This window comes from Salarias fasciatus, chromosome 10, assembly GCF_902148845.1.
Source record: "Salarias fasciatus chromosome 10, fSalaFa1.1, whole genome shotgun sequence".
In the NCBI taxonomy this organism is placed as follows: Eukaryota; Metazoa; Chordata; class Actinopteri; order Blenniiformes; family Blenniidae; genus Salarias; species Salarias fasciatus.
Genome location: NC_043754.1, coordinates 21,498,007 through 21,517,421, shown reverse-complemented (window position 1 = coordinate 21,517,421; position 19,415 = coordinate 21,498,007). Strand labels below are relative to the sequence as shown.

The following is a 19,415-nucleotide window of genomic DNA, read 5'->3' as shown; positions in this document are numbered from 1 at the left end:
ACGCATCACACACTCCAGGTGAGAGGATCAGTGTCAGCGGTGGAAAACACTTCAAACGCAAAACTAAATCTTCAAACGAGTTTCTCTCTCCTCTGGGTTCAGATGCATTTTAGTCTCTTTGTCTTCAGTCCCTCAAATAATTACTGGAGCCCCCAGGAGGCCACAGTAACCAACACTTCACCAAAAAACCCACAAAAACAAAGATTGATTCTTGGTTTCGCTCCATTAATCATCTCACTCCTCTCCAGATTCATCTCTCAGCCTCCTGAGCGGCAGGCAGCAGGGATTTTCTGACTCCTGCGTCTGATTAAGCACTAAATCCAAACCCCGGGGCTCAAACGTCACTGAAGCTTCCCTCCGCCGTATTCCTACACCCATCTAAAATTAAAAGACAGCCATCTGTGTGGAAGTCAGAAAGGTGAGGCTGAGGGGGCGAGAGGCCCCCGGAGAGAAAACAATCGGGCAGCAGGACGGTCAGCGGGAAGTCGTGTGTGTTCGGCGGCGGCGGAGGGGAAGAAGAAAGCCGAACAAATTGTTTTGTTGTAGCGGAGTGAGATGCCAGAGGCCACAGCGCGGCGAGGAGCTGTGATGCTATAACAGGGCTTTCATGTCTGCCGTTACATAAACAGCTTTACAAAAGTGAGCAGCCAGTCCTCCACATTCTCTCTATAAAAGACTCATCATTTCACCCCCTCCTAATCTGGCTTTATTCTCTCCATTCCAGCAGTTTGGGCTCTGAGGAGAAACTCAAACAGGAGCAGGACGTGACTGTTCTTCCTCCAGAAACACAGGAGGGGCCGAGACTGCAGCGGTAAAACGTTTCCTGAATAATCCGACAGAAGACGGTGAAATGCTTTTCCCTTGTCAGAAAACATTTTATTTGTTACACAAAAAAAGAAAGATACACATCAAAATAGGTGAAGTCCGTTGTGGAAACATTAAAAAAAAAAACACACACACAAACACACAACAGCTTTTTCAGAAGAAGAATCCCACCATGAGCTGGTCTGGACTGATGGAGGGTTGAAATCCAGCCAGGGAAGCCATGCACATCAGGCACGCCGCCGCCTACACACACGCGGTTACAACGTCAACCGGCCACGGCAGGGGTGAAGCGGAACCGGCTGAAGGTCAAACAGTCTTACAAAGGTCGGTCAAGACGGCTCCACTTCCAGAAACGAGCCGCCTGTGTGTGTGTTTTCTCCCAGAGAGGTGAAGAGTGTCGCCGCAGCGGATTAACCAGTGTGGGTTAGGATTATTTAAAAAAAAAAAATAAGTGCAGGGGAACATGTTATATAATTACACTGACTTTAAGGAAAGTGTGAGAAAATAAATAAATAGCACTACTTAAAGGAGGATATCTGCCTCTGCAGCTCCTTTTTAACTCGAGCAACATAAAAAAAACCTTTTAGAAACAACACTGCTCCTGAAACAGTGAGACTTCAACGGGACATAAAGTAAAACTAAAGAGCCTGACCTTTTAGACGTCTCCATCACCAGAAAACCTTTGTGCTTTTTGAATAAATCAAGGTTTTCTTTTGTGGATGAAGGTAATAGCTTGGGATCAACAGTCAGATTTCAGTAATTGAAGGCAATATTTTAGCTAATAAAGGAAGAGAAGCTGATGAATTCGGTGTTTCTCTGGCTGAACTGAGGCTATAGAAGCAGATCGGAGTGTCCCTCGCTCATGAACGGCAGGTTTGAGGTATTTAGTGTTTGTGGAGAGTTCAGAGCAGCTGATGCTTCAGATCCAGACAGACAGGCGAGTGGCGCCGATCTGCTGGCGGATTGTCTGCGGTACGTAGGACCTGTATCGGGGGTGGGTGGTGGAGGGGGTCGGATGTCTGCGCAGATGTTGGGGTTAAAAACACCTGGCCGGGCAGGCTTCAGCCCACAGACGCCAGTTTCATAACCCGTGCGAGTCGCTGATCGTTCACCCTTTTTAAATGTCAACTGGGAGCCGACTGCTATTAGGAGTGAACACATTTACATAAATTACCTGCTCACCTCAGAAAGGAAGGGAGGAAAAAAAAAAAGCTGAACTTCAAGCTGCTGACAGATCGGCGTGCCGCTGAATAAAGCGACTCGCTGCTGCTGCTGCTGCTGCTGCTGGGAGACGCAGGCTGAAGGAAGCTGAGTGGGCGTGGAGCCTGAAGCCCAGACTCACCGGACCGAGTGAAGGGAAACGGTAGAAAACACTGAACACAGGTCGTTCATGTATGCGGCTCGGCGGTCAGATTTACAAAAGTTATTCATACACAGATACAGACCAGTGCTGAGGGTGGATTAAATAATTGTCCTTGCAGGTGTGAGCGACACTTCAACAGTTCTCATGCCTTAAATATGTGAAGAGATTATTGCACAAACACTCGTCCTTTCAGTACTTCCTGAGAAGCGCTGACATCTCCGAGAGGAACACAGAACGTCAACATGAGAGCGCGACGCTGCTGCGCTCACCGCTGCCGATGTGTCGGCGGGCGGGAAACAGATTCCATAACTTCATGCATAACAAGCAGCTTCTACTGTACAGACTAAGTGTGTGTGGCGTCTTCATGGAGTCACTGTGTGGAGAATCACCTGTCGGCCGGCAGACTGGCGTCATCGGACAGGAGCTGCTCTCCTGGGGGGAGGAGGAGGAGGAGGAGGACAGGCGTTGGCTTTCATGGAAATTTAAAGCACAATTTGCTTCTTTTTCCTTCTTCTTTGCTTAACGGAGTGCTGCTGGAACAGCCGTGTGTGTGTGTGTGTGTGTGTGTGTGTGTGTGTGTGTGTGTGTGTGTGTGTGTGTGTGTGTGTGTGTGTGTGTGTGTGTGTGTGTGTGTGAGCCCTACCTGTGCACGGAGGCGTGTGGTTGTCGTAGCGGGAGTTGCTGCTCTGCAGCGCCTCGTCCTCCGTGTCGCTGTCGCTGCTCGTCGCCGCCACCAGGACGGACGGCGGTGGATCTGCAGAGCAAACGAGACACGGAGACGTGGACGAACATCGAGGGGGAAGTCTTCTCTGATTGGACGGACGGCGCTCTGACACGTCGATAACAACACGAAACACTAAACCTCGTCTTGTGGCTCAATTCCTCCATTCTAGATGATTATCATCCACATTTTAACCTGAACAGAAACGAGAGGAAATCAGAAGATTTGTGATATTTACTTGAAATCCCACCTCCGTTTGACTGTGACAGAGCCGAGGGCCCCTCCAGCAGGGACTGATGGGAGTTCCCTGAGCTTTCAGACTCGCAGTCCAACATGGCCGCCCTGCATCGGGAGGAAACGGGAGAAATGAGGGATGAAGCCGCTGCTTCCTGTGTCTGAAGCTCCTCTGGGTTCGTACCCCAGCGTCCTGCTGACGCACGTCTTGCCGGCGCTCATGTAGCCGGACCCCCCCAGGGAGAAGATGTCGTCCCTGGACCCCGAGGCGCCGTACAGCTGCTGCTCCGCCGAGGAGGAGACGCCCAGGGACAGGAGCGGGCCCTGCAGGCCGTCCACCTTCAGCACTCCTGAGCAGGAACAGCAGGGAGAGCAGCTCAGAGACAAAAGCACCGCTCGGTCTTCCACACCATCAAATCAAACGGCAGGAACCAATCAGAGATGAATCCACTTTTCAATCAACTTTTAAAACTTGAAGCTCTGAGCGGTTTTATTTTTAGCGCTGCAGCATCAGCATGCAGTGAAGGCAGCTCACACAAAGTGTGTGAGCTCAGCAGAACTCCACCAAAACCCCACACACGCGCACACACACACACACACACAAATGATGTGAATCATGAGAGACAGAGGTCTGCTGACCCTCTGCGGCTCCCGGCCCCTCTTTGGGACCGAGGCCGAGCTCGGTCGCCGCCTCGGCTCCTCGCAGGTCTTTGTCCATCTCCTCCAGACTCCTCCTCTTCACCACCAGAGAGCCGCTGCTGTCCAGGACCGGCGACAGGGACTTCCTGGCTGCACGCACAAACACAACAGCAACAATATCAACTTAATGCAATATGCAGCTTAAAAACAGAAAACAACTCGGCTCTCGCTCAGGAACGGCCACAGAGCCTCATTACCTGGAGTCCCTGAAGAGTTTTCTGTCTCACTGTTTCAGGTTAATAGTAAATATAGAAAGATAATTCAGGAGTCATGCTCACAGCTGACTTCCACCTTAAAAAGCTCCTCTTCCACTGTACTGGAAATGAGAAATTCACTGAGCAGTTATCACGCTGCTGCAGCCGTAATGTCTTCCTAATGTGTAAAGGAGCCACTTAATGAAATGAGACAGTGAGACGGCAGAACGCATTTCACTACTGATAGTCAGAGTATTTGTCCTCGGATGCATCGGCAGCTAAAAATAAATCCGATTCTGGAGGCTGATAAGTCTTGGTGGATAGGCTTCATGAAAACGATCCGTCGGTTCGGTTTCCCTGCAGGACTCGGACAAGTCCTGCAACGAAACCAAACCGACGGATCGTTTCCATGAAGCCACACCGGGACTCTCTGGCTGTTCTGAAAACAGAAGCAACTGAAGGCGCCGTAAACACATTCTTGAAGAGCGTTATGAGCAGAGGGCTGTACGCTGACGGAGCAGAGAGACGCCGGTCCTCACCGGGCCGGCAGGGCCTGGACCGAGAGGCGGCCGCTCTCCCCACCAGGTCCAGCTCGCCCGTCTTACGGCAGGCGGACGCCTCGGAGTCGCCGTGGTGAGACGGCGTCTCCTCCATGCCGAAGGCCCCCGACGGGCCCGGCCGGGGCTCCCCGGGGCCCCGGGCCTCCAGCACCTGGCTTTTGACGTCGGACATCTTGCTGCGGACCTCGGCCATCTGGGCCTTGAGGCGGATCAGGACCCCCGAGTCCGGAGCGGACCGCCGCACCACCTGAGGCCGCCGCTCGCGCTCTTTCCTGGAGTGAGAATGAGCTGCGGAGACCGGAGCAGGAAACACTGGAGTCAGCATGAATCACTGAACACACAGAGAAATGTAAATCAGCACTAGTCCGGCGCGGCGCGGTAGATCAGCCTTAAAACTGCATCAGCCTCGTTTGGGGAGGGGGCGGTGAGCGAGAATTGATCCTCCGCTTAGCTGGAATGATTTGTTGTGAGCGAGCCGGCGGTGTTTGCAGACCTTGGCTGTGCAGCAGGGACACGGGGGGCCGGGGCTGCAGGGCCCACAGAGACTCCACGCTGCTGCGCTCCTTCAGGTCCAGCAGCTGGATCAGGATGACCGGGTCGATCTCCAGCAGGCTGCTGCCGCTCGGCCCCACGGCGCCGCCGCCGCTGGCGCCTCCGCGGCCCGCGGCGGCCGCTGCCGCGCTGCGGTGCAGCGACCGGATGCTGGAGCTGGATCCACCTGCGTTACATAAACTCATGATCAGGAACATGCCGACATTGACCTCAACAGTTCACTGAAGAAATCATGGGAACATGCGGCTCTGCACGACTCCGACATCCTAAACACAACCTCCACACACACGTGTGCACGTATGGACGCAGAGTGTTTCTATATCGGCGGCTGCGATGGGTTCAGGGCACCAACAATGACTCATCCTCTTCATGCCTTTAAACACCGACACAGTGAAAAGCAGTGAAGGAGCCGCCATCGCTCCACAAGCAGACCCTGCAAACGAAGGCCGGGGCTCTGAACTCACTCGGCCCAGACAGAACGGGGGCTTTTTGAGGATATTTCATGGTTCTAAATGACCGTGGCCTCCTCGCACCGTCAGATCAGTCACCTTCAGCTCTGGGAGGAAAGTCGTTAACATCTCTCCCTCTTTAACGGCCGGATTGAGCAGCTGTACAGCCTTGCTGAGTCACTCTGAACACAACCCAAAATAAATCCTCTCCGGTGGAAGCAGGCAGATTGATATGCTGATTCTTTAACGGCAGACCTTCTCATGTTACAGCAAGACGGCAGCAAACAGCCGTCCGCTCAAGATAGCAGTCAGAAAACATGAATAAGAAGAAAAGGACTGCAGCATGATCACTTTAAATTTAACAGTAAATGATGGAAATAGCTTCGTCAGGGTGTGTGGTTTGTACCTGTGGCTCCGGCCAGGTCGTCAGGAAGTTCTCCCTCCTCCGTCTCCAGGTTTCCTATGAAGTCGACGTCGTTCTCCCCCGACCTGTGGAAACATAGCCGCCGGGGTTTAACGCCATCTTTGATATATCTGGGTGAGAACGGCGTGACGGAGTGGGGGGGGGGGGGGGGGGGGGGGGGGGCCTCACATGGTCTCCTCGTCGATGTCGTTCTCCTCGGTGTTGCTGGTGGCGGTGGAGCTGCCCGACGTGCTGCTGCCGTCCAGCGGGTTCACCTCCTCCTCCGTCAGACAGTCCACCTCCAGGTCGCCGTCCGACAGCTCCTGAAGGAAACACACACACACACACACAGGTCGATGTGTTTTCCTGGCCGGCGGCCGCGAGGAGAAGCAGGGGAAGGTCTGCAGCCTCACGTTGGAGTCGTCGTGCTGGGTCCTCTCTTCGTCTTCGCCTTTCTTGGTGTTGCTCAGGGTGGACTGGAGGTCGTCGTCACTCTTCACCGAGCGGGGGTCTCGCTCAGAGGTGGTCGTGCTCGTGGCGGGTCGCAGGTCAGGAGGCGACGAGCTGCGTGACGTCTGGCGCCGAAACAGCTCAATGGCCAACCTCTGAAGGCAGAAACATTCAAGTAGCATCCCAGCGTTCACATTCAGGTCAGCAGAGGCATTCCGTTTGTGCCGAGAGCCGAAGCCTGGCAGACACTCACCTCTTTGAGGTTGTTGATCTGTTGGATGTAGCCGCTCTGGGCCGACTCCAGCTGGCTGATGTACCAGTACTGATCCCTGCACTTCTGGAAGAAGGTGGGCGAGCGCACCTGGTAGCTGTTCGGCACAGCAAGGAAAAAAACCAGGAAGAGAGCTTTAATCAGACGAACACTGCTGATCGGGGAACACTGAAGCGACGTGAGCCCACCGGAGCACGAGCGTGTCCGTCTGCATGTTCAGGTAGCCCTCGCTGGCCAGGAGGTCCAGTCTGAAGAACCGGTTGTAGCCCCAGCACTCCCCGACCTCGAAGTCGGAGGCAAACTCCCGGATGATGTTTTTGGTGGGATCGCTGGAGGCCTGGTGGACCATCTCCACACGGTACTCATACCTGCAGCGGACACCGAGGGGGGAATGAAGGTCAATCGACACCAGCACTGCGTCTGGAACAACAAAACTACCTCCTCAACTCCGCACTGAGCAGGGTGATGTTTCGAAAGCGGCTTTCAGTGAAGAAATGACTCACTTCGAGGTTTCCGGAAGCCCGGCAGAGAGTTCCAGGAACACGGACAGATAGTTTCCACGCACAACTCCATTACCGTCCTGAGAAGACGGATTACACAGACACGCTCCGCTTTACTTCCCAGCATCCTCGGCAGCCAAGCCAATCACGGCCATAAAGAGAGTCTGGGAGGGATGAACTCACCGGGTAGACTTTGAGTCTCCAGCAGAGGCCTGATATCTGCAGAGGAGGGCTGTAGACCGGGTCGGCTCGCTGCCTCAGAGTGCTGCAAACCGTCACGTCAAGCTGTTAATTTTTTATTTTCCATTTATATGAGAGCGGCTGTCCGACACGCTGTCTGTCAGGACACAGCTGGGTCCAGCGCAGGTTCAGTAAGTTTACACTTCCTGAGGAAAAAGCTATCAGGACAGACTCACTGGAGCTTGCTGGTGTCAACGTCTCCTATTTCTAAACACCATGGCACAAAATAACCCAAACGGCTGCTTTAATAATACAAATGTCCAGATCAGGCATCCAGAGCCACATTAGAACTGCGGTTCAAGTTGAAAATTGAAACTTTTCCTTACATCCATTGAAATAATAATACGTGCACACATTTGGATATTGCACTGGTCAGTTTTTATCTTCTATAAAACTATTTGCTCATTTTCTATAAACTAATTGTTCAAGAGTCTCTACAGAGTTATAATGCGACTGTAGAAGCAGGTTTAGGCCCAAAGTTAGTAATAACTACATGTCCACGCTCAACAGGCTACAATGTCGGGCTCAGATGTTGATTTCATCTGTTAAAGTGAGAATAAAGAGCAGGTTTACCTGAAGTTGACCAGAACGAAGGTGCTGGAGTCGTAGGCAGGCACCAGCTCGCTGGAAGTTCACAGAGAAAAACACCGATTAAAGCCCGGAAGTCTGCTCGATTTTGGACGATTAAAAGAAGAGCCGAACAGCGAATGTGCGGCCGTGCGGCTGACCTGGTGAAGTCTGGCGGGACGGGCGTGGTGACGAAGGACTGCATGGGCTTCCGGTGCACCTGCTGGAACATGAGCAGGATCTCCGGGCTCTTGGAGATCAGCTCGCTCTTACTGCAGGAGTGAAGCTGTTCGGCACACAAACAGGTGATGAGACCGTCAGTGACGCACCGATCCGTTTTAAATATCATGAGCGGTTAATGTTCACTACTGGACCAAAACAAGAGAACGGTAAAGGCATGGCAATACTTTGGAGCTGGATCTTTCAGTTTTAACGCTGAAACACAGTCGAGTTCATTTATAGAACAGTTACAGCACGGCCTTATTGTTAAAGGGAGATTTACTTTATAATTCAAAGCAATCAAACAGCACAGTACAATGAATTCCAGCCGTTCGTGTTGAATCCATGGCGCAGCGTGAAGCATTTCATGATGTGAGGCCGTCTGAGCGGGCTGAACTTTAACACTGCACAGCAACAATACGCAGCGCGGCAAAAGTGAATGGGCGCTTTCATGGGCTGCATCCGACCGACCTGATGCTCCACCTCCTGCAGGAGAGACTCCAGCAGCTCCGTCTCCTGGGTCAAGGACGTCTTCTGGCCTGGTGGGAAGGAACGCAGAGCTATTTTCAGCGTGCTTGTGCTGAATGTCAGCCCTGATGGAAGCCGGTGAGTGCGAGTGGGTGTGTGGAGCTGCGGGCTGTGTGTGTATGTGTGTGTGTGTGTGTGTGTGAGCAGAGTGCATGTATCCACTCAGTCCAGATAAATATTTCAGATGCATATTACCCGCGGCTATAAAAGCTGGCTCTCACTGCTTTCAGCGTGGAGTCTGAATATTTTGTTCGCTGACGGTCTCGACCTTTAGACACGTTTTAGTGTCAGCTCGGGCGTCTCGCACAGGTCCCTGTCCTGTCCACTGGCTACGCAACGGCTGTACTCTTCAAACCTGCTAAGAGGACAGCTTATATAAACAGACACTTCAGTGTCAACATGTGACACAAGTGTCTACTACATTTAAATCTTGACTAATGGCTGCAATGAACCCGTTCCTCACTCCTGACTCCACAAACTGATGTAGAAGTCAATGTTTTCAGCTTTGACCTCAAACTGACTGAATTTATCCAAAATGCATTGCAGTTTACCAGATTTCTGTCATGAAGTACTAATAAACGTGATCGGGCAGCTTACGCGGCCGTGAGAAAAACACTGTGTTCGAAAGGGGGATACAGAAAACAGCAGCAGCGCCTCTCAAATCTCTTATCACACAGAGATACGAGAGCTTTGAGCTCCTCACAGACTCGGGAGGAGCAGCTGCCGGCGCGCTGCAGTCATACCCATGAGAGTGATGAGTTTGTTCTTCAGCTGGTTGTCCAGACGGGCGATCATCATCTCCACGGCGTTGCGGATCTCTCTGACGCGCTCGTCCTTCGCTCCTCTCACGGCCTCCACGTTCCGCTCCTGAATCCACACAGAACCAGACAGAGGCAAAACAGAAAACACTCTTTCAACCAGTTAATCAGTGACACAGCGCCATCCGGTGGACAAAACACATCAATACAAGTCTCCATTTAGAAATTAGCTCCTGATATGTCTTCTTGGCATTTTTTTTTTCTGCACAGCCAACACACACTGACAGCAAGCACGGCAGGAAATCTACTCAGATTACATTAAATTAATTCCTTTCACTGTAGCTGTACATCTCAGAGGCTGCCTAAAGGGAAAGCATAACAGATTCTTTATTTTTACATATCCAAATATTCTCACCACTTCTTGCACCAGACTGATGAGCTCCATGAGGCGCCGGCGGAGCTTGGCAACCTCCTCCTTCACCTTGGTCACATGCTGCTCGTAAATCTCCACCAGAGGCTTGAAGGTGTGGCCGCCATGCTGGAAGTCACAGAGAGACCATGGAGACTCCTGATACTCTAATCTGAACACTGATTCAGTGAGAGTAAAATAAAAATACTGGCCGAACAATAGCATCACAAAGTCATGTGTCAAAATTACCAGTAAGTAAAATTACTGTGGGATTCAGCCCTACTATTACTTTAAAAGTGTGATTTTGAACTGTAATCTAAAAATAAGAGATGAACAGTTACCATCCCTCCCCACAGAGCACACTGGTGACAGATGCACTTCTTGCAGGTCCAGCAGAAGACACTCAGCTTCTCATGGTGGTTCTCACATCTGGAGAAAAAGTAACCGACAACAGAGCATCGAGCCATCAGAGAGACAGAGAAAGCTCCAGTGTCGTTTAGAGATCTGCCTCAAACTGCTGAATCGGCCTGTGAAATCTGCAGTGAAACAACATGGCTGCATGAAGCGAAGCAGAGAAACCGGACGGCAGCAAACAGAAGTTTTTATTATCCCCGGTTCTGCTGACATAAGACAGTTTAATAGCACTCTTTCAATAGCAGTTTTGAACTATGAGTTTCTATTTGTCACGTGTGAAAATATTTCTTTTTTTTAAGCCTTCTGGCTCCAGATCTCACCTTCACTCCATCAGACTCTCAATTTTTTTATGTAAGTATTGAGTGATCAAAAATACACTCACACGAGCTACTCTCAAAACAATCATCAAAACTTGTTTTTAATTTAAATACACTGCAAGTAGCCCACTAAGTGTTTTATTTACTCCCTCCATAATGATTTTTTTTAAATGTTTCTTAAAGCATAAAGTACTAAAAGGCAGATTTAATCACCTGCGAAAATCCTTCAACAGTCATTACAGCATTTTTGCTGTTCTAAATGTATTTTTCTGGGTTTTAAACACAGATCAGTCTTAACTGTTGCACAGAGATGACAAATCTTTTAACTTGATGATTTCTGACTATTTAAATCTTGATAAGTTGACAGAATCAGACAGGACTTGAATTTCTCTGTTCTCTCAACGGCCTCACAGACTCTCAGTTTGTAGAAGTGGTCATTTTATCGAACCTGTCAGCTGTGTGAAACTTTGAAAAGTAACAGTTCTTCTACTGAACACGATGAAAGAAAATGGAAAAAAAAGGAGGCATATATTTTTTCCTGAAGTTAATTCTAAAATAAAGTAATTTGTGACTGAAATCAGGTTGAACTGAAGCAGAATGATGGTGAAGAGCTCCCTGTTGCTGACAGAGAGCTAGAAACAAGGTTGGAGTTGGGGGAGCGTCTCACTTGTCCTTGTCGTTGTCCTCGTGCTTGGTGAGGCTGCAGAGCTGCAGGGTGTCCAGTTGCTGTGTGACCTCCTCCGCCCAGCGGCAGTTCACCAGCTCCCTCAGCTGGAGTGGCGCTCTAAGACATTGAGAAAAAACAGAATCTTGGTAACTATAAAAAATACAGTGCAAGCACCAAAGACGATCTAAATGTATTTTACACTCCCTCTGTCGAAATGAGCTGAGCCGACATCAAATGCTGTATATTCCATGAAAGTTTCTGTGTCACATTTCACCCGAGTTGTGACACAGTATGGATGCGTAGCGGCTTACCGACAGTGTGGACACTGGGCTCTCTGCTCCGTCAACCACCGCTGTCAAACAAGACAGTGTTTGATTACAACCAGAGCAAACAAATACTGAGAAATACCTAAGAAAGTTCAAATGCAGGAATTGTGATAAGAATGTGATTTTGAAGCCAGATGTAGTTTTTTCCTCATAGCCACTGTATGACAACAATGTTGTGAGTCAATATCAAATATTTTGGCTCATTGTTCAGAGGTTTCAACACAGCATGATCCACATTACGGCCATATGATTGCGACAACATAATATCTGACACTGATGTAGTCCCGGCAGCAGTCCAGTGTTCAGCAAACGTACTCGTATGCAGCTGAAGCAGCAGAGTTTGGAGCAATGTGGGCAGAGGCGAGCATCCCTCAGCTTCTCCATGCAGATGAAGCAGCGAAACACCTCGGCAATGCTCTGTAGGACAGAAAAAAGTTTAACACCGAAATGAATCAACGTCTCTCAAAGGTTTCACAGACGCAAGTAGCTGATCCACAGCTGCTGCAGGTGTTAAATTATAGGTTTACTAGATATATGAAAAGAATTAAACACTGCATTAATATAATGTGCCGTGCAATACACACCTCAACACTTTGTTCATCCATTTCAGCCAGTTTGAAGTCGTTGATCTTGGTGCCGATTCAAGACAACAGGTCTGAAAAGAAAAGTGCTGTTAGTATTACAGCGATATTTTGGAATCCAGCACTACTGAGTCACACGAATTCAGCAGTGTAAGAACAGCATTTCTGTTCTGCAAAAACCGTTTCCACTGATTCAAAGCAATTTATGATCAATAATAAAAAAAAACTACTGAATAATCCACACAGGATAATCATTATTCCCAGCTCCAATTAACACCTGAACAAGGAAACATGACGGATGTTTATATTTGCAAGGAGTAATCAGTGTTTACATTAATTCACAATATATGTCTTTTTACAATTTACTCAACCAATACCATAGTAATCAAAGGTTAGTTACAAGTACAACTACCTATTTTAAAAGATAATTTAGGCAATGAGTTCCAGTCAAACAATTCAAAATAAGAAAATATTTCTCATGAAATGTTTTATTTTGAATATCCAAATGTTTGAATTGTGATTCCGAGGTTTGCAAAATGTTGCATTACATTTCATTTACATTTTACAAATTGTCCTGAACTTTTCAAACTGGTTTATATTTAAAGAATAAAGCAAAACAACCAGAATATTTACCGTTTTCACTGTTTGCAGCTCTGGTTAAAACATTACGATCCGCTATGTGAGGATATAACATCCTTTTAACATAATATGACACAAATATTAGGGTTCAGTGCATCAGTAAAACCTGCTCATCTGCTGCATGTTTATCTAAAGCTGTGCACACAGGAGGCCCAGCATCAGCAGCCAAAACACACAAGCCGCCAGGCCGAGAGCAGACATGACAGGAGCTACTGCAGGCAAAACACGCCTGTGTGTCACGCCGTACGCGCACGGAACAGCCCATGGTGTTTTAATTAAGAAAATTAACAAATTAAGGTGAACGTGTCAGGGTTGCTAGCTTGCTGGCATTAGCACTCACCTCCCCGGAGACTTCGTGTGTCACACCTGACTAAACAGAGCACCACAGACACGGGCTACATCTTAACACATTCTCCGTCGGGTTATCTGCTTCAAAACAGGTGGAAACGCCCCGGGGTGCAGCCGCAGCGACGTAAAATCTTTACATTTGTTGATGGAAAGACGACAGACTGCTCCCTTTTGCCCTGAATTGAGGATGTAGAGGTAACGGCTGCCCTGTCCCCTAGCAATAACCAATCAGACGGCCGCGTTTCTTCTTCGTGCGAAAGTAGCGTGTCAAGGTTGATGTGAACGATCAATGTACTTTAGCGCCACCGAGTGGCTGATTTGTAGAATCTCGACAAAAATCTCGACAGAAAGTCATCTCAATTTATGTTGGTCTGGGCTCAAACACTGATTCTCGAGGGCCGGTGTCCTACATGCTTTAGATATCTTCCAGCTGCAACACGCCTGGTAGTGAGAGGGGCTCCTTATTAGACTTTTTCCCATAACCTTGTGCTTATGTTGAGCGTTGTCGCCATCTTGGATGGGTCTCAATACAGCTCTACAACCCAACAAGGTTACAGAGCTTCACTTGAAACCCTTCCATGACATCGGCGACGCATAGATACAGGGCGTTTCTCTCTCACATAGAGTTAAATAAATTATTATCATTATTATTATTATTATTATTATTATTATTATTATTATTATTATTATTATTTTAGTTCTATAGTTTCCCACTACGGTTTATCACCCGTGCTTACCGGCCGAACCTCTGTACTTAGCAGCCATCTTGCTGGAGGCAGCTCGCTCATTCAGAGCACAGTGCTCTTATTAACTTGCTCGATTCCAATTTTCAACGTTGTGGTTTGCAAATTTAGAGAGGTAATTATGACACTGCATACTTATGAATAATTAGAAGCAAATAACTCTTTTCACAAGCACAAGGTATTTATGTCAAATTAAGTTTAATGCACCAAAAATCAGGTACAGAATGAAAATTCGAGAGTTTTATTATGTAAATACATCCAAAATATAGGAATATTGCTAAGATGATGAAATAACGTGACTTATTAGATGTTTAATTTAAAATGTAATAATTCAAACAATTTAATTTCAGCTTCACAAAAAAAGAAGTAAAACTGTGAGGTGACCTTTAGCCACCATGGCCATCGCCTGTGGAAACGCATGCCAAAGAACCTGAGTACTGCAGATTGTCAAAATTAGTATAAAAAAAAGGTTAAAACGCCTTTTTAATCAGGCTGATATTTGACCTTTTCCAGATATATAACATGCTCAATAATTTCATTATGTAGTTTTACTATAAACTTCATTGGGAGCTGTGGTAGAAATGGAACCTTCCAATACTACCACTTGGCATTTACTGAGATCTTTAACATTTGACTGACTTGGTGGCTTAGCTAACAGCATGCTTCTTTGAGGGAGAGTGTCCCTTAAACCTAAATTAGCTCTAGAACCCTGTCCTTTACATACAATGGGGCAAAAAGAGTATTTAGTCAGTCACTGATTGTGAAATGTTCTCCTATTTAAAATGGAAAAAAATCAACTGTGAGAGACAGATTGTAAAATAAAAATAAAAAATAAAAAATAAAAAAGTCCAGGAAAACTCATTTTAGGATTTTAAAGAATTTATTTATAAATTATGGTGGAAAATAAGAAACGCAAACCATATCAGGAAGTCAGCTCACAATATACTGTTATGAGAAGAACATATTTAAAGGTATAATAAATAAGAAATGTGCAATGAAGATAGTTAAACTTATTCCCTGCCATTGAAGAAACATTCCCTTTAAACCATCTCCATCAATAAATGTCTCGGTAAAGTCTTTTTCTTTCAAAATGAGACTTCTGGGATGGAGCAATTCCGTGGGCACACACTACATTAGGAAAGGAAAAATGATGAAAGGTTATGAGGAAGGAGGTCTGGAAGCCAGATATAGAATGTATTACTGGCACGATTAAAATTAATTGTCTAGATATTTTTTTTTAAAGAAATGAAACCAACCCAATCAATTCTTTTCATGAAAACCTTAATCAGCGTGAATGAATGAATGAATTTCTGACTTTCTGATTGATTGATTGATTGGTTGGTTGATTGATTGATATGGCATTATTTACGTGACTTGAATACACAATAAGATGAAATGAAAATAAGATAAAAATCAAACTTATTGAAAGGATAGCACAGGAAAGCCAAGGGCTTGTTTCCACTGTGGCTCTTTTAAAGAAAATAAATTACAATGTGGCGCAGCCAGAAAACATGATTACATTAGATTACATAACAGATTTGCACACATTAATATCGAAAATCAAATGGCCATTAATAGAAACAACCTGCTTGTGTTGATGAAAGTTGATTTATTATCACTTTTATAGCCAGCACCTCCACAAGATGGCGTAGGCACGTCGGATCCAATGTGGCGTCTACGCTGTTGCACGTGCGCGTGCGCGTGTGAGAAACGGCCAAAGCGTCTCCGTCATCTTGGATGGGTCTCAGTCGAGCTGGAGCTCTGCAACCCAAGGGAGGAGGATGCCCGAGTACTGTTCAGCTTACGGTTGTGGGAATCGCCGCAACATCGAAAACTCAACACGCGGCATCACATTTCACAAGTAATATCTAACAATATATTTTGTTTGCACGTGTGACAGTTCATGTCGTTGTAGCTAACTTTATGTAGCCATTAGCTGAAAGGTAGCTTCGCTAAAGTGGACGAGGTTAGCTACAACTGTCAACACCGAGGATGTTTACAGCACGTCGAACACAAGAGATTTAGTCGCCTAACGCTGAAATTGTGTTTTTTCCCTCTCTGTCTTTGTGGTAATCTTTGGTTTCGCGTCTGAGTGACAGTCGTGAAGGAAGTGGTTTCCTTGTTAACTGATGTCCGACTTGTTTTAGCGTCCCGTGTGTTACCTTTTAGACATGGGGTAAAAACCAAACGGACGGAACAGAGACAACACTTTAACACTTTATCGTGAATGCAGATAAACAGCGTTCTATGGATTTTATGTTGCACGTTGAACACTGCTGTGAGTTGCAGCAACGAGGAAGGCGAAAGGAAGTTGTTCACCAATTAACACGGAAACCAGTTAAACCAAAACACCAGTTTGTAGCTGCTGGGTCGCTTTATTGCCGAAGATAATGATGATCCAGACGTCTCGCTTCAGTGGGACAGAAATATTTCATCTTTCATAATGTTTTAAATATGTTACACGTGTTAATGTAATAGCACCACCAATCTATAGATCCAAATATAATAATTTAACAACTGTTATGTATACTCTTCCAATACATTTGTTCTTCAGTGAATAAATGAGTCTAATGTTTTTAACCTTAATTTCAAGGAGGAGCTCCTCACTTACTCTTTTAGATGTTGGTGTGTAATGTTTTATTCATCTGTCTTTTCTCCCATATGGAAGATTTCCCAGAGACAAAAAACTGAAGAGAAAGTGGGAGCTTGCAGTAAGAAGGAAGGATTTTACAGCCAGTGAGTTTTCTAAGCTCTGCAGTGAACACTTCAAGCCGGAGGATTTCGATCGGACGGGTCAGATAGTGCGGCTCTGGAAAGGCGTGATACCTTCTGTTTTCAACTTCCCCTCTCGTTTACAAAGAGTACGTACTCACTTTATGATACTAAAGCCTCCTGATTTTTGTTTTTGATGATATTTTTCTAATTTTATGTTTCTTCTATTGTAGCAAGTAGCAACCAGGACCACAAAAACCTCAGAGAAAGCTGAAGAGAGCTTACCAGTGGAGCCTTCTCAGCCTTCACCCCAAAGTCAAACTCTTCCCAATGTTGTGAGTATTTGTATCATCTGGATGTATCAAGGCCCGATAATATCAAAAGCTCCCCCTTGCTTTACGCACGTGGTGTGATCCAAATATCAATTAAAAAAACAAAAATAATAATACTTTTCCATCCTTTTTCAACTAGGACCACTCCTACGCGTTGCCCGATTCTCCGGATCTTCTGAAGGCCCGACTCAGTGACGCTCTGGCTCGAGTGGACAGTCTGGAGCGTGAGAAGCAGAATGCTAAAGCCTGTGAACAGAGGGCAAAAAAACTGCAAACTCTTCTGGAGGATCTGAAGAAAAATAACCTTATCAATGAGGAACTGAAGGAGAAGCTCGACTTCTATTCAGGTGAAGAGAAAAGATAACTTCATATATATTTGGATTTCCTGTCGGTGCTATTTGAAGAGGATTTCATAGTTATTTTGAACTAACTGAATTTCAGATCTTCAGCTGGACCTCCTCTCCAAGCAGGGCCACGAGTACACCGAGGACCAGAGACAGTTCGCCCTCGCGCTGCACCTCCACGGTCCAAAAGCATACAACTACCTGAGGGAGACGCTGCATCTCCCCCTCCCACATCCGCACGTGTTGCAGAGGTGGCTGATTCAAATACTTCTAACCTTCTGTAGACAGACGAGCTGTGAGCTCAGAGACTTGCTCTTTTCACTGTTTGAAAATGAAAGAATTCAGATTTTCTTCTTTTTTTTTATTCTTTGCACAGGTGGACACCAAGCATGCACTCATCATGATGCCGTTGGAGATGAAGACATGAAGACCAGAGTACCCAGCAGAATGGGAAATAATTGAAAAAAAAAAAAAAAAAACGAAGCACATCTTAACTAAATGTTTGCTGCACAGTGAACCATGTGAAAACTGAGGCAGTTCTGATTCTTTGAATTAAGACCTCCCTTCTATATAAGTGTGGTCAAAACGGGGACTCACCCAAGATGGCGGCCGCAGGGTCGCATCAGGTCCCAACAGGCAGCGGCAGCCAGTGAGGAGTCTACTGATGTATGTGTGTTAAAGAAAGACGCAAACAACAGAACTGTCGTCAGAGTGTAACATTCAAACCCTCCTGAACAGAGGAGAGGATGTGTTTATTTCATTGAATGCAGACGGGAAGAGTGTCCGTTGTAGACAGAGGTGAGACGTGCTCACCATCACAGACGTTTAAGCCCGTCTGTGGCACCATGTTTGCTTCAGCTGTTCAGCGCTTCGTCCACTCCGGGGATTCAGGTTGTATTTTATTTTGGTGAGAGCAGTTGATGTTTTTTTGTATGACTTTTTTTGTTTAGGATTGTTCTACTTCCGTTGTTCCTTTTTGTTTAGGATTGTTCTACTTCCGTTGTTCCCTGACATAAAAAGAAACATGTATGCATCAGATTTGTTTGTGTGTGATCTGTCTGTATTTACTGGTGATCTTTTACCTGTTTTGTGAGTTTTGATTTGAAAAGTCAAGGTAAAAAGAACATTCAACTTCCTACTACAGCTCAAGTAAAACATTGAATAAGGAAGTTAAATCAGCAGTCAAAATGTCTTTTAAAGGATAAAAACTAGGGATGTGCGAGTACCGATACCAGGTATCGGGCCGATACTGGCCTTATTTCAAGTTATCGGGTACTCGTGAAGGCTACCGATGCCAGCCGCCGATACTCACGGCAAGAAAACCCCACGCGTAGTAAGCCCTCCTCACCAGCAGTTGGCGGTAGTGCAACCAAATGGGATGCAAGCTGCCGACAAACATGAAGGAGGAAGAAGCTCCTCTCTGGAGCGCTGACAGGCGCAGGGCTGCACTGCAGCGGGCTGACTTCTCCATGAGTCTCATCCAGAGCAGAGACAACAGGATGAATCCAGAACGGCTGCTCGTCTCACCAAAACTCCGCCGGTGTGGAAATTCTTTTATACAAGTGAAAACGAGCCGAGCTTTGCAGAATGCTAACTCTGCAATGCTAAAATTGCTAAAGGAGGTGCGCGATGTTGTTCATGTACCACTAGTAATTTGTTTAAACACCTCAGGGCGAAGCTTGTGGACGAGAGTCTGACGCTGTTGTGCTGGAAAAAAAGAAAACTCCGGCAGCAACTCGACGGCAAACTCTGCAGAAGACCGAGAAACTGAAGAGCAGAGATCCGAGAGCAGCACAGAGAACACCAGCAACTCTTTAAACTCGGGGGTTTTTCTATCTTTGACTTTAGTTCTTAAAAAAATCATTAAAATTAGTACATTTAAAAACCTTAGTTTATGTAAAGTGTAAAACTCAGAGAAATTGTTTTATCTTGCACTTAATTTCATTTAAATAAGTGCAAACTCAGAGTTGCTTGTTTTATTTTTCAGACTATTATTTTGGACTTAAACGTAGTGGCTGGGCTGCCTTTTTATTGGAAATAAAATTCATTT

The 19,415-nt window shown here is 46.5% G+C and overlaps 2 protein-coding genes across 5 annotated transcripts; one reads left to right on the top strand and one right to left on the bottom strand.

Annotated features, from left to right (window-relative positions):
- Nucleotides 1-930: 930 nt before the first annotated feature.
- Nucleotides 931-13,430, bottom strand: trim37 (tripartite motif containing 37). Of its 4 annotated transcripts, none has more exons than XM_030100215.1 (25): nucleotides 13,227-13,430; nucleotides 12,251-12,321; nucleotides 11,982-12,083; nucleotides 11,652-11,692; nucleotides 11,341-11,457; nucleotides 10,284-10,371; nucleotides 9,949-10,071; nucleotides 9,519-9,642; nucleotides 8,719-8,786; nucleotides 8,190-8,314; nucleotides 8,035-8,085; nucleotides 7,405-7,486; nucleotides 7,225-7,301; nucleotides 6,910-7,089; nucleotides 6,704-6,818; nucleotides 6,414-6,605; nucleotides 6,190-6,323; nucleotides 6,004-6,086; nucleotides 5,090-5,314; nucleotides 4,576-4,884; nucleotides 3,783-3,932; nucleotides 3,349-3,493; nucleotides 3,148-3,251; nucleotides 2,832-2,942; nucleotides 931-2,620 (listed from the first exon to the last, which is right to left on the bottom strand). In XM_030100215.1, the coding sequence occupies exons 2-25, from the start codon at nucleotides 12,269-12,271 to the stop codon at nucleotides 2,574-2,576; spliced, it is 2,814 nt and encodes a 937-aa protein (XP_029956075.1). In that variant the 5' UTR covers nucleotides 12,272-12,321; nucleotides 13,227-13,430; the 3' UTR covers nucleotides 931-2,573. The 4 variants fall into 4 exon arrangements, with proteins under 4 accessions (XP_029956075.1, XP_029956076.1, XP_029956073.1 ...); XM_030100216.1 differs by having other exon boundaries at nucleotides 3,160-3,251; XM_030100213.1 differs by having other exon boundaries at nucleotides 932-2,620; nucleotides 3,328-3,493.
- A 2,271-nt stretch (nucleotides 13,431-15,701) lies between these two features.
- LOC115395493 (THAP domain-containing protein 6-like) lies at nucleotides 15,702-18,401 on the top strand. The gene is made up of 6 exons (XM_030101065.1): nucleotides 15,702-15,838; nucleotides 16,646-16,838; nucleotides 16,923-17,024; nucleotides 17,161-17,368; nucleotides 17,463-17,616; nucleotides 17,742-18,401. Exons 1-6 carry the CDS (start codon nucleotides 15,759-15,761, stop codon nucleotides 17,767-17,769), a joined length of 765 nt encoding a protein of 254 aa, XP_029956925.1. The 5' UTR covers nucleotides 15,702-15,758; the 3' UTR covers nucleotides 17,770-18,401.
- Nucleotides 18,402-19,415: the final 1,014 nt, after the last annotated feature.